The sequence below is a fragment of the Bos grunniens genome, chromosome 18, assembly GCF_055505025.1.
Source record: "Bos grunniens cultivar Pamir isolate PY7600 chromosome 18, Bosgru_T2T1.0, whole genome shotgun sequence".
Classification (NCBI taxonomy): Eukaryota; Metazoa; Chordata; class Mammalia; order Artiodactyla; family Bovidae; genus Bos; species Bos grunniens.
Genome location: NC_141182.1, coordinates 56861224 through 56874726, shown reverse-complemented (window position 1 = coordinate 56874726; position 13503 = coordinate 56861224). Strand labels below are relative to the sequence as shown.

General features: G+C 56.8%; 1 protein-coding gene across 5 annotated transcripts in view; it reads right to left on the bottom strand.

The window, feature by feature from the left end:
* Positions 1-13503, bottom strand: part of POLD1 (DNA polymerase delta 1, catalytic subunit) — a 21793-nt gene extending 8290 nt beyond the window's left edge. For 3 of the 5 annotated variants that reach the window (XR_015146306.1, XR_015146305.1, XM_086353746.1), the window contains exons 1-12: positions 13450-13503; positions 6706-6905; positions 6230-6343; positions 4087-4233; positions 3875-4000; positions 3613-3781; positions 3456-3537; positions 3242-3371; positions 2639-2805; positions 2164-2268; positions 315-455; positions 126-236 (exon numbers count right to left, since the gene is read on the bottom strand). Coding sequence is in view for 3 of the 5 variants with exons in the window: in XM_086353746.1 (XP_086209872.1) it covers positions 126-236; positions 315-455; positions 2164-2268; positions 2639-2805; positions 3242-3371; positions 3456-3537; positions 3613-3781; positions 3875-4000; positions 4087-4233; positions 6230-6343; positions 6706-6904 (1491 nt within the window). In the remaining 2 variants the exon portion in view is untranslated. Of the gene's footprint in view, positions 1-125; positions 237-314; positions 456-2163; positions 2269-2638; positions 2806-3241; positions 3372-3455; positions 3538-3612; positions 3782-3874; positions 4001-4086; positions 4234-6229; positions 6344-6705; positions 6918-8745; positions 9266-13449 lie in introns of those variants that run through there. The other 2 variants (XM_086353748.1, XM_086353747.1) reach the window with 2 other exon arrangements.

Here is a 13503-nt window from a genome sequence, read left to right as displayed (position 1 = left end):
GGGAGGTGGGGTCTGAGCGCCTGGGCGGTGTGGTGGAGGCGGGGTCTGAGGGCCTGGGAGGCGGGGTCTGAGGGCTTTGGAGGCAGGGTTTGAGGACGCGGGAGCGGGGTCAGGGGCACACGCACCTGCAGGTCTGTGATGATGCTGTGCTGCACGTCCTCCTTCTGCTCGCCCAGGAAGTGGAAGCTCACGGCATTGAGCGTGTAGGACCGGAGCTTGTACTCCCGCAGCAGCACCTGCGGCAGGCGGGCAGGTTGGGCGGCGGCCCTGGGGAAGTGGCCCTGCGAGGGCGGCCCCTCCCGGCCCAGCCGTACCTGCAGCATGTCCATCTGCACGCGGCCCACCATGCTGACCACCTTGCTGTCCCGCCGGCCAGTCTGCCTGGACTGGAAGGACGACTCCCGGATGTTGGAGCGGAGGCCAATCACACGGCCCAGCAAGGGGAAGCCTGGCACCTGGGGGCACAGCACACAGGGAGGGCGGAGGCTGGGGGGATCTGCAGGGCTGAGCCACAGGAGCAGTGACCACATCACCCACAACACCCGCTGCGGTGCCGTCCTTTGCCTGCTGAGAGCCCTGTGGACTAGGGCAGCTCTAGGGCATAAGGACCCTCAGGGACAGGCAGGCACGAACTGGAGGCTGGACAGAAAGTGTTAGAGGGGCCTGGGACTATGGGGGTGAAGGGGGCAAGGATGGTGCCCAGGGGCTGGGGGGCTGCACCCGGATGGGGAGGCGGAGGAGGAACAGACTTGGGGACAATGCTGAGCTTGCCGGGGAAGCAGTGGGTGCACGGGGTGGGGGGGCCTGGGGGTTGACCAGGTGGAAGCACAAGCAGGGGCCAGCGTGGAGAGCTAGGTCTGTACCAGGGACAGTGAACTGGGGGGACCAGGCATGGAGGACAGGCCTGAGCTGGGGTGGGAGCGGAGGGCAAGGGAGGGAAGCAGAGACTGGAGTATAAACACCAGGCTGACAGGGGTGGGCTTCTCCCTGGAGACGCTGGGGAGCCCTGAGTGTGGTTGTTCGCTCTTTCCATTATCAAACTGGCCAAATGTATAGAAAAGGAAGAAAACAAGAAATCAACCCTGAATATCCACTGAAAGGACTGATGCTTAAGATGAAATTCCAATACTTTGGCCACCTGATGTGAAGAGCCGACTCACTGGAAAACACCCTGATGCTAAGAAAGACTGAGGGCAGGAGGAGAAGGGGGTGACAGAGGATAAGATGGTTGGATGGCATCACTGACTTAGTGGACATTGAGTTTTGAGCAAACTCAGGGAAATGGAGGACAGGGAAGCTTGGCGCGCTACAGTCCATGGGGTCACAAAGAATCAGACACAACTGAGCAACCGAACAGCACAATACACCTGTTAAGAGCTGAAGTGTGTCTGCCTAAAAGATGCTGAAGTCGTAACTCCTGGAGCTCTGAATGTGACCTCATTTGGAAACTGAGTCTTTGCCGGTAAGCAAGTTAAGATGAGGTCTAGGTGGCCCTGATCCAATGTGACTGTGGTCTTTAAAAAAAAGGGGACACTGGCGCGCAGAGGGGAGAGCTGGGGAGAGTGCCAGGTATACCCCACAGTGTCTGAGGCAGCAGGAAGCTAGGAGAGAGGCCTCAGAAGGAACCAACCCTGTGACACTCTGGCCTTCCAGCCTCCAGACTGAGAGACCACACACGACTGTGAGCTTCGGACCCCACAAACCCTCACGCCCCCATGCCCATACCAGGTTCAAGCATCAAGGTTTTGCCACCAACTTCCTGTTTTCCTTAAGTTTTTGCTGACATATTTTAAAGCCTAGAGAACAAGGCACTGCACTCGTGCTTTGGTCTGCCCTTCCAAATACCCAAGCCTTTGCTCTTTATTTTTGGCCGCACTGCCCAGCACGAGGGATCCGAGTCCCCTGACCACGTACTGAACCCACACCTGCTGCAGCGGAAGCGCAGACTCCTAACCACTGGACCTCCAGGGCAGTCCCACATGAGCCTTTCCTTACTTAACTACCTCGCCTCTGTGAAAGCCACAGGAACCTTCTGGGCTTTCAGAAGGCCAGGGACGGGGCCAGAGCTGGGGTTTCCAGGAGGCCTCTGGAGCCGCTGGGCAGTGGCCCACAGCCTGAGCCCCCAGTGGGGTGTCAGGGCAGCTTCCCCCGAACCTGCCATACCTTGAGGGTCTGGGCCCGGGAGATGAGGTAGGGAAGGTCAAAGTTCTGGATATTGTAGCCGGTGATCACATCGGGATCCATGATGCGGATGAAGGTCGACCAGGCCTGAGGTGGGAGCACGCAGGGTCACCCAGGCTGACATCCTGGTCAACCCCCCACCGTGGGTCCTCCCCAGTCCTGGGACGTTCTGGAAGCCCCCAGGAGCAGCACTAGAGCCCTCCCACCCATGGAAGGAAGACTGGGCAGGTGCCTCTGAAAATAAGGAATCCAGAGGGGGAAACGGCTCAGGAAACAGCCTGGGGGGGGGGGCGCGGGCGCGGCGTGTGTGTGTGTGTGTGCGCGCCTGGGGGGGGGGGCCGGCGCGGCGCGCGCGCGCGCGTGTGTGTGTGTGTGTGTGTGTGTGGTGGGGAAGGGGAGGGGCGGTAGGGGCAGGGGGAGCTGAGGAAAAGGAGATGGGGCATGGAATGAGAGCCACCTGGAGCAGGTCCTCCTCCCGCTCGTAGCTCTGCACCTTGGCGCCCAGGATGGGGGCGCAGGGCCGCAGGGTGAGCGCCAGGCGCAGGAAGGGCTCCGGCTCGCCCCAGCGCAGGCCCAGTGAGCAGATCTGGATCACGGGGTCCCGCTCGGGCTCAGGGAAGATGCCTGCACGGGGGAGAGGAGGGAGGCAGGGCACCAACTCCTGACGCTCCCTCGTGACTCACCGGGTGGGCGCACCTCTGCATCCCACCAGGCCTGACCCATGCGGTCCCCACTGCCCGCAGACCCTGCAGGATCCACCCTGGCTCCCACACTGCCTGCTTCTCCCAGCCCTCACAGACTGGGCGGGTCCTGCCCCAGGGCCTCTGCACTGGCTGCCCTCCCCACCCCCATGCCCTGCCCGTCCCTCTTCACAAGGCCTGCCCCCTCACCCTGGAGGCCTCCCCCGCCCCGCGGCCCCACCCTCCTTTGCGTTGCATCCAGTTGTGCCTTTACTCCCTTCTCCCTGAGTGAGCTCAAGAAGCGCAGGGACTCCTGGGAGACGGGCCCATCACTGATGTAGGGAAAGAGGGAGGGAGGACTCCAGGCCCCGGGGACAAACCTTTGCGGCCAGCGCACTCGATGTCGAAGCTGAGCACGCGCAGAGGGGCGATTCGCTGCCACTCTCCTTCCGGCGGGTGGCTGATCACGTCTGACCACAGCACGTCGGCCTCCAGCTGACACAGAGTGGCCTATGGGGAAGAAGTAGGTCAGCGGTTACAGGGTTCCGGCTCTGTGTCCCTCCAGCCCAAACTCAGCCCCGGAGACCCCCATACCTTCCCCTCCGGCCTCAGGATGTATTTCCCCGCTGGGAGCTCCAGCCAGTTGCAGCCCACGATGTCCGTGTCCACCATGAACCTTCAGGGGGATGAGGGTCAGTGGGCAGAGGCAGGTGGAGGGGGCGAGGTGGGAGAAGTGAGGTGGGGGACATACCGGATCTCAAAGTCAACGTTGGCCTCGTAGGGCGCAAAGCTGGGGGTGCCGAGGCCGGCCAGGCGGATGCCCTGCTCCAGGAGGCGGCGGGCAGGTGCCATGAGGCGGGGCAGTGCCAAGGTGATACGCAGAAACGGGGAGGGGCCGTGCCCATGGTACCCGAACATGCCTGTGGGCAGAGGGGACTGGCATCGGCTTGCGGAACCCCTGCCGGCCCAGAACCTCCACCCCCGACCGCCGCGACCCCCGGGGCGGCGCTCACTCTCCCGGGAGCACAGCTCTACCGCCAGCACGGCCGGCCCGGTGAGCTCCTTGCCCCCGCGCTGGTCCCGGCTGATGGCTGCACTCAGCTCCCGCTGCAGCTCGCTCAGGTGCTCAGGTCCAAAACCTGGGGTATGGGAGAGCCGGTCAGATGTGCAGGGGATCCTCGGGTGGCCGGGACGAGGAGGGGTCTTTGGGGTCGGGGTCACTCACCGGGGGGCGCTGGGGTGTAGAAGTAGGGTGCAAAGCCGTGGATGTGGCAGCAGACGGAGACCCCCTCGTCGGTGACCCCGAAGGCGCGGAGGATGGGAACCGAGCCCTGGGATGGCGGGGGCGCCCCAGGCAGGGGCCGCGCTGGGGCTGGGGGAGGGGGGAACACAGGTAAGTGGGGGCTGCCCCCTAAGACCCCTCAAAAGTGTGCCTGCCTCCCTCCTGGTTTCTGTTCCCATCCTTTCCCCCCACACAGCTAGAGGAGCACCCGACTTTCTTTTGCAAATGAAATGTTTCCTTTTCAAAAGTGGAATCAACTTTGCGTGGGCAGCGTTATGAGCTTTAACGCTGGGATAGATTCGTGTAACCACCGCCAAAAATGGGGTACAAGACGGTCCCATCACTCAAACAGCTCCCTCGATCTGCCCCTTGGTAATCACACCTGCCTCCAGCCCGCCCCTCCCCAGCACCACCGGTGTGTTCCTTGTCATCCTGATTTTGTCTTTTTGAGACCATCCACAGAATGGAGTCATTCAGTACGTAACCCTCCAGGTCCAGCTTCTTGCACCCGGGCTGACATCTCTGGCACCCGTCCCTGTCAAGCTTGTCAGTGATTTGTTTCCTTTATTGCAGAGAAGCACTGCATGGTGTGTTATCCATTCACCCGCCACAGGACATGTGGTATTCCCATTTTTGGGTGGCTAAGAGCTATCAACATCCGTGGTTTTTTTTTGAATGTAGGTGTTTGCTTCTCTCTGGTAAATATCTTTCAGGCAGAATTGCCAGGCCCTATGGTAAGAGTAGGTTTAAGCCTGATCTCTCAATAAAGCTCAGGGCAAAAACCATAAACTTAACTACCACAGGAAAAACTGTAAAGGGCTAGGTTGAACCCCGTAAGATTCTTCCAGGCTGCTTCCCAGCGCGGTCGCATCAGGCCATGGCCTCACTGAGCGCACGGCTTCCCGACACTCCATACCCTCGCCTGCACTTGGTGTCGTCTGCGTATTTGACTTCAGCCTCTCTCACAGGTGTGTGTTCGTGTCTCACGGTGGCTGTCATTTACATTCACCCGACAGCCGATGACACAGTATCACCTCACGTGCACATCTGCCCCTGTAGATCCTCTAGTGAATTGTCCGAGATTTTTGTCCACTTCTGAACTCTCTCTGAATGTTCTTTATTTGCAGCACCGGTCCTGCCGGACATACAGACTGCAAACGTTTCCTCCCCACCTGTAGCTTGTCTTTACTTTCCCGCTCAGAGCCTTCAAAATGCAAGTAGGAGCTTGGACGTGCACGTGCGCTGCGCGGTCAGTCGCTCAGTCGTGTCTGACTCTTTGCGACCCCATGGACTGTAGCCCGCCAGGATCCTCTGTCCACGGGATTTCCCAGGCAAGAATACTGGAGTGGGCTGCCATTCCCTTCTCCAGGGGATCTTCCGGATCTAGGGATCAAACCTGCATCTCCTGCATTGGCAGGTGGGTTCTTTACCACTAGTGAGTGCCCCTGGAGCTTGGATGGGGTCTCTCCATTGCCAAGGACAGGCCAGCTCACTCAGAGTGGAGAGCTAAGGTCCTCGCTGGCCCCTCGCTGCCTCACTGACCTCCTGGCTGCTCCTTAAACGTTATCAGCCCTGCTCCCTCCTTGGGGTCCTCTGCCCAGAGTCCCGTTTTCCCAGACAACCCCACGACTCCTCATCACCTCCTCAGAGGGGCCTTCCCAAAGCTCCAAGAGGCAAGGTCCAGCACCCCCTCCCTACTTGATGCTCCTCTGTGACCCTCACCACTGCCAGTGTTCCACTTCCTTTCTTGTTCTGCCTCTCCTTCTAGAAAGTGAGCCTCGGGGAGCAGCGACCTGGTCTGCATGGTACAGGGCCTGCCTCAGTGCGGATGCTTGGTTGTTCCCGACTGACGGGATAAATGAATGGAAACCACACCACACGCCTCTCCCTTCTGCGAGGAGCCAGCCCCTTCAGGCCTCAGTTAGAAGATACCTCTTCCTCCAGGACGCCCCCCTCCCTGCCCCGACCTGTCCCTCCCTCTCAGACCCCTGGGCGGGGACCCTTTGTGTCCCTCTCTTCCCACACAGCCAGAGTGGCTGACCCGGCCCCACCTCCCACACACCAGGCCTCTGATCCCTAAACTTACCCACGTAATGGTCGATCTCCAACTGCTGGAAGATGAGAGGCTCCATCTGGGGGTCCAAGGCGGGTGGGGCAGGCCGAAGCCAGCGGGCATCTATGGCCGTTGGGGAGAATTGCCCTGGATGGGGGGAGGGAAGCGGGGCTCCATGGAGTCGTGGTCCTGCTTCAGAAACAAGTAACTGCCTTCCTGGCTCTGCTCCTGTCCCCTTAAGCAGCATCCCATTTGGGAAAGAAAGGTGGAGGCGGTGGTCTGGATCAGGTGGGACACTCCAGGGGGATCGAGGGGTCAAGGGTCAAGGTTAGAAGCGACAGGAAACAGAGGTGGCCTGCTAAAAGCCAAAGATCAGCCCCTTGTGGAACTCGAAGCAAGCCAGGGGCTGAGAGTTAAAAGTTATAGGTCAGCTCCACGGTTCCGAGATGTGACAGGTATGGGGTCCCCACAGGGGTGGGGCGCAGGGGGGCCCCTGCTCCGAGTCTCACCGTCCGCCGCCTCCAGGGCCGACTGCAGCTCCTCCTCCTCCTGCTCCTGCAGCCTGCGCTCTGCTTCCATCTCCTCCATCAGCGCCAGCTCCTCCTCGAACTGCGAGGGCCGGTATGCCTCATCCTCATCCCAGAGGCCCCCACGGGCCCGCTTTGGGGGCACCCCAGGCCCCGGGCCTGGTCGCCGCTTACCATCCATCCTGTGGGGCAAGCTGGGGTGAGGTGAGGGTTGCTGTCTTCTCCATGGCCTCCCATGCACCCACCATGACCGTGAGCCTTTAAAAAAATCTCGAGTAGGGAATTCCCTGGGGGTCCAGTGGTTAGGATGCCACATTTGCACTGCTACGGGTGGGGGTTCAATCCCTGGTCGGAGAACTAAGATCCCACAAGCTGTGCCGTACAGCCAAAAAATTTTAAGAAAGAACAGACTATGCTCATCCATGATGCTAAAAGTCTGGCTAGTGGCTGTTTCTGGGGTGGGGGAGATTGACTGGGAAGGGGTATGAGGTTGTTCTGCAGGGTGGTGGAAGTGTACTGCACGGCCAGCTGTATGGTTGAGACCTGTGCATTTCACCACGTGTAAACTGCACCTCAAGTAAAAGCATAAAAAGTGGGGAGGCTGCAATTCCACATCCAGGGGTTTATGCTACAGATATACTATCACCTAATGAAAAACTGCATTTACAAGGTTATTTCCGGCAGCATTGTTTGCAGTCCCAAAAGACTGGAAACCACCTAAATGTCCTCCCCTGGGGGACTGTTTAAATAAGTTACATGAATTCTGTTCCCTGGAATATTATACAGCTATATAAAGGAATGAGGAAGCTCTCTATGAACTGACAGAGGACTCTCAAAGACCCATTGTTAGGTAGAGAAAGCAAAGTACAGAATGGTGTACTTAAGAGAGCTTTTGTACTAAAAAAAAAAAAATTCTAAGAAAATGAAAATGTTTGCCCTGACTCTAATCAGTAGGAAATAATCAAACCAAAAGTAAAGACTGGCCTGCAAGATGGAATCTTCAAAAAATGTCCAAGTCATGAAGGGGGAGGAAAAAAGATCAGGAAACTATTTTAGATTAAAGGAGAGACTATGTCGTCATGACAACTAGATGAATCACTAGTGGGATCTCTAGTGTGATTCCAGGTCAGATCTTGGATTTAAAAAGTGGAAATAACTCTGAAGGGTATCGCTGGAACTGCACAAACTGAGTAATTGTCTGAGATAACAGTATCGCTTCATAGAGAATGGCCTGATTCTCATTATCCTGTAGTATCATGATGGCTACAACCTGTACGTAGTTCAGCAAAAAAAAAAAAAAGTGTACGTGCATCAAGATACAGCAAAATGAGGCAGCACATTCACAACTGACAAATCCACAAAGGGTTCATGGGTGTTCACTGTACTTGTCTTGGGATGTCTCTGCAGGCTTGGAATTTTTTTAAATTAAAAGTTGGAGGAAGGGACTGCAGAGGGCACGGACTCAATCTCTGGTCAGAAACTATGATCCATAGTTGGGGCCAAAAAAAGAAAAAGCTGGAGAGAAACACATAAAAGAAAAATAACATGTATACAAGGTGGTGGGGAAATATATCAAAGATGTTGCTTTTTCACGCATAATTGTGGCAGATAGTAATAAACTGGCAACACTGGCTTTCTGGGGGGCTGGGGTGGGGAGATACTTTGACCAAGATCTCATTCACATACCATATGATTCATGCATTTTAAGCGTACAGTTCAGTGGTTTTCAGTATATTCAGAACTTGGGCAACCTTGACCGCAGTCCATCTTAGAACACCGTCATCACACAAAACAGACCCTCTCCACTCAGTGCATCTCCCGCCCTCCCCCAAAGCACCACTGATCTGCTTTGTCTAGATGATTGGCCTGTTCTGTGCATTTCCTAGAAATGGAATCCTGCGTATGGCTTCTTTCCCTGAGAATGTTTTCAAGGTCCACTCCCGTTCTAGCACGGATCCGGGCTTCGTTCCTTTTTATGCCTGAGTACTTCCCCACCGCGTGGCTATCCCACGTTGTGCTCACCCGTGAGGGTCGTCTGCACCTTTGGGCTCTTCTGAATGCTGCTGCTGTGACCGTGCAAACACGGGTTTTCGATGAGGAGGAAAAATCTGAACCGACTCTCCTGTGCCCTCCACGTGTAACTGTGCAGACACGCGGTCTGATCTCAGAAGGAACGAGCCTGGAGCCCTTTGCTCCAGCCATGCGAGTAGCCAGAGGGATGCGGAGAGTTAGGACCCGAGGGAGATGCCCGGGTGAGGCAGAGGAAGCTGAGAGGTTGCCAGGAGCCCTGCGGAGTGGCCAGACCTGGCTTGTCAGGGGGAGGAAGAAGAGGGCCAACTGGCTGCCCTGGGTCACTGGGCTGTGGCCAGGGGGTACGATGGGGGGCAGCTGTCACCGGAGCAAAACCTAGGGTCCTGGACTAGTCTCCTATCCCAGGCGCTGTCAGGCAAGCCAGCATGAGAAGGAAGGGGTCCCTGGGTGTCCCCCTCTCAGGGGTGCGGGGCAGAGCTTGGCACCTTTCTGGGTGCTTCAGCAGCAAATACTGAACAGCAAGTGAATCCAGCATTAGCCGCAACGAGTGCCTGCTCTAGGTCACACACCCATTTCTCTGTGACACTCACTCCCTGGAGGTTGTCATCCCATCCCACCCACCCTCACCGCTTTTTTTTTGCTACACCACAAAACATATGTGATCTTAGTTCCCTGACCTGGGACTGAACCCACGACTCCCTGCATTGGAAGAGCGGAATCTTAACCACCAGACCACCAGGGGATGGCTTTAAATGCCATCTCTTAGCTTTTGTGTCTCCCACCCAGACCTCAGCTGGGGCTCCAGGCTGACAGATCTGAGTGCCCACTATGGCGACGTCCCTTCAGGCACCCCAGACTCCAAAGCCAGGCTCCTGATCTTCCCCCAAACCTGCTCCTCGCACCCCACAGTCTCCCCTGATTCGGTACAGCTCCCGGCAAGTCAACAACCTTGGAGTCACCCCAACTTCTCTCTTCCCTTCAGACCACACGCTCACTCCATCAGCAAACTTATTTATCAGCTCTGCCTTTCAATGGAAAGGCGTTGCACTGTTCTCAGCAAGCCCTCTACACCCCCGCTCAGCCCCAGCTCCCAGGCTGGTCTCTCTGGCTCCCTAAGATGGTTGGCCTCTATTTTGTGCATTGCTGTTTGTCTGGCTCCCCCTGCTGGAAAATAAGCTCAGCTTGGGCTGGGATGCAGTATCCTTCACTGAAGAATCACGGGTGTCAGTAACAGTGTCTGGCCCATAGAGGACACCCAAGGAATATCTGTTGAATGAATAGCCTTGCCTGCTCCCCATCTCCCTCCTTCCACCTGGCCCCCTTCAGTGTTTTCTCCACTCAGCAACCAAAGAGATTGTATATGTCAGATCGTCCCACCCCTGCTCTGCTCAGAGCCTGTCCCTGGGTCTTGCCTCATGCACAGTTAAAACAAAAGTCCTCATCATGGCCCCCAAGACCCTGCACAACTGCCCCCACCTACTCTTTCAGGGACACCACCCCCGCCCTCTCTCCCTTGCTCACTCCAGCCACTTGCCTCCTCTCTGTTCCTCAAACACTCCAGGCTTGCTCCTACCCCAGAGCTTTGCACAAGCTGTTCCTGCTGCCCAACCAAATGCTCTTTTCCAGACATCCCCATGGCTCTCTCCTCCCCACCTTCAGGTCTTTGTTTCAATTTCACCTTCTCAGCGAGGCCGGCTTCAAAATACAGCCCCTGGGACCTCCCCGGCAGGCCAGTGGTTAGAGACTCTGCACTTCTACTGCAGGGGGCGAGTTCAATTCCTAGTCAGGGAACTCCCACATGCCAAGGTGCCACCAGAAAAAGAGATACATAAAAATTTGAAAAGACAGCCCCGCTGCCCCCTCCTGACACTCTCTAACTCCTTCCCTAGCTTTATTTTTCTTGCTGGCCTCTGTCGCTGTCTGCTGCACTGTATCAGATCATTAAGAGTTCTCAAAGCGTGGTGCCCTGCACCTGCAGCTTCTGGTGGGAACTGGTGGGAATGGAAGCTGTCAGGCCCCACCCCAGACCTACTGAGTCAGGGCCTCTGGAGGTGGGCCCAGCCACCCGAGTAGGATAGAGCCCTCCAGGGCCTCCGAAGCTGCTCAAGCCTGAGCACCACTGCCTATTCATTTTGCTTACTGTCTGTTCCCTGTGAGGAGAATGGAAATACTGCAAAAGCTGGGATTTCACCTTCTGTTTCCTGCTACATCTCATGTTCCCAGGAGAGAGGCTGAGGCCGAGTGCACACCCAATAAATATGTTCTGCTGCTGCTGCTGCTAAGTCGCTTCAGTCGTGTCCGACTCTGTGTGACCCCATAGACGGCAGCCTACCAGGATCCTCCGTCCCTGGGATTCTCCAGGCAAGAACGCTGGAGTGGGTTGCCATTGCCTTCTCCGAATACGTTCTGAATGCAGGACCAAGGAAAGAACTTTCACCAAAGAATTTTCACCAAAGCTTCTGAGGCAAGTGCTGCTATTAACTCTCCAACACAGTGACTGGCACGGAGGCCCAGAGATATGAAACCACCTTCAAGCCTGAGGTGACACAGCTAGCTCAGAGGGGCAGAGCCAGGGTTCCAATCCAAGCAGACTGGCTCCAGGGCCCCACTAGTGATGAGCGCTCCAGACTGTCGGCCTCCGGGGGTGCCAGAAGCGATATGGGGGTGAACTGCCCTCTGCCCAGCGGGGGAGACAGGACAGACTCATCTGCTTGCTCACCCTGTATCCGGGCTCACACACATCTGTCAAAGGATGAATTAAATAACGACAAATGGATCTATTCACTCCTGCCCCCCTGAAAACTCCACACCTTTCATGCTTTGGCCAGGTCCCACCTCTGGGCCTCCTGACTCCTGCTGCCCTCGTCCTGGGCTGTGGATCACCTGGGCTTGTGTCTGGCTCCCTCACCAGAAAGGGAACTCTTGAGGGCGGGGCAGGGCTGAGGCTGCTCTGGGTCCCCAGGATCACCCAGCATGGGGCCTGGTCTTGGGAGATGTTTGCGGGATGAAATCTCCCTTTTTCTTAGTCACCTAACTCCTCTGCACCCTCTGAAACTCAGTTCTGGTTGAGTTCCTCCTCACTGATCAGCGGCCCCTAGGGGCTCCCACTGCACCTTGGGGGCATTTCCATTACTGCACAAGCTGTGACAACTTCCAGCTGAAAGGTCCTCAAAACACAGGGGTCAGGGGCTGCCTCCAGTCTGGGTCCCCAGCATCACCTAGCAGAGTGCCTGCGATGCAGGCCACTTTGAGTTGTGTCGGTTTAGACTCTTCTCTGGTGTCACCAACTCCACGAGTCCATCCTGTGAACCCTCATTTTCTTCTCTTAGCTCCCAAAGACTAGTGCCGCCTCTGTTTAGTTCAGAGAGCTCTGGCTTGAGATTCCTGTCCTTCTTCCAACCAAACTGAATTATCACTAGCTCCCCAGTGCCCAGAAAAGGCCCTGAGTAGGGCAGGAACGGCCTGGGTGGGGAAGTGCAGGAAGGAGGGGGAGAAAGGGCAACAAGAGGTTCCTGGAGTGGGTGTGGCCATGAACCTGAGTCACTGACATCACCCTGCCCACTGGCACCACCTAAGCTCTGCCCTCAGGGTGGCACCCCCAAACCTGCTCCCCCTCAGCTCCCCCTCTCCAGCCTGTTGCTCAAACAAGCCCCATGATCCTGGGCTCCCCTTCCCAACACTCACCTTGGTGTGTTCAGACTCCAGAAACAACCTATGCCTGATGGATTCTCCCCACTTGCACTGCAGGCTCAGCCACCTAGCATTCCCCCTTGCCTCCTAACTGGCCTCTCCTCCTTCCACTCTCACCCCTGCTACAACCCCATCTTCAATCAGCAGTCAGAGTTTTTTTAAAACGCAGGGGAAGATCAAGTTGCTGTGATGCTCAAAACCTCCCCGGCTCCCTACTGAACCTACAGTAAAAGTTAAAGAGAACACCGAGATTTACAAAACCCTATAGGATCTGGTTCCCCACCATGTCTCCAGCCTCACTCTTCCCTACAAGTTACAAGGAAGCCAAGCCCCTTCCTACTTCAAGGTCTTTTTACTGGATGGCCAGCGCCCCGCCAACCACCACGTCCAGAACATTTTTTCCGGGGCTCGCTTCTCTCTCAAATGTCACTTCCCCAGAGGGACTACTCCTGTTCACTCTAGAAATAAAAAAGCAGACTACTCTGTTTTACTTTCCTTGGGGTTACGAATCACAAGCTGACAACATTGGTTTGTCGTCATTACTTACTACTTGTCTACTCTCGGTCTGCCCCTGGGAAAGAGGCTTTCTCTGAATTATTTAGGTTGTAGCCTCGACTCCTAGGGCAGTGCTGGGCACAGTGTACTCAGTATCTAGAGAATAAAAGATGACACCATGCCATCACGTGCACCATCGAGAACCCAATGCCTCCGGGACCCGTTACTCCAAAGACTCCCCAGTGTGCGTCCCCCTAGTCCCCGGCGCCCAGCGCCAGCGCCCCCGCAGGCCGAGGGGACGCCCCTACCCCGTCATCTGCCCCCGCGTAAGCGCCCACGGCCACTGGCCTCTGCCCCTCCTCCGCGCGCCCCCTAATTAAGGGGATCCCTCCCGCCGCCATGCCCCACGCGAGCTCTCACAACCCTCTCTCAGGCCCACGGACTCGGCTCCCCAAGCCTTCTTCCAGGCCAGGCCAAGTCCTCTGCAATTCCCCTTCTCCCGTAACTCACCCGCTTCAAACAGTGTTTCCCGCCACAGCCCACGCCGCCGTGACCCCTGACTCC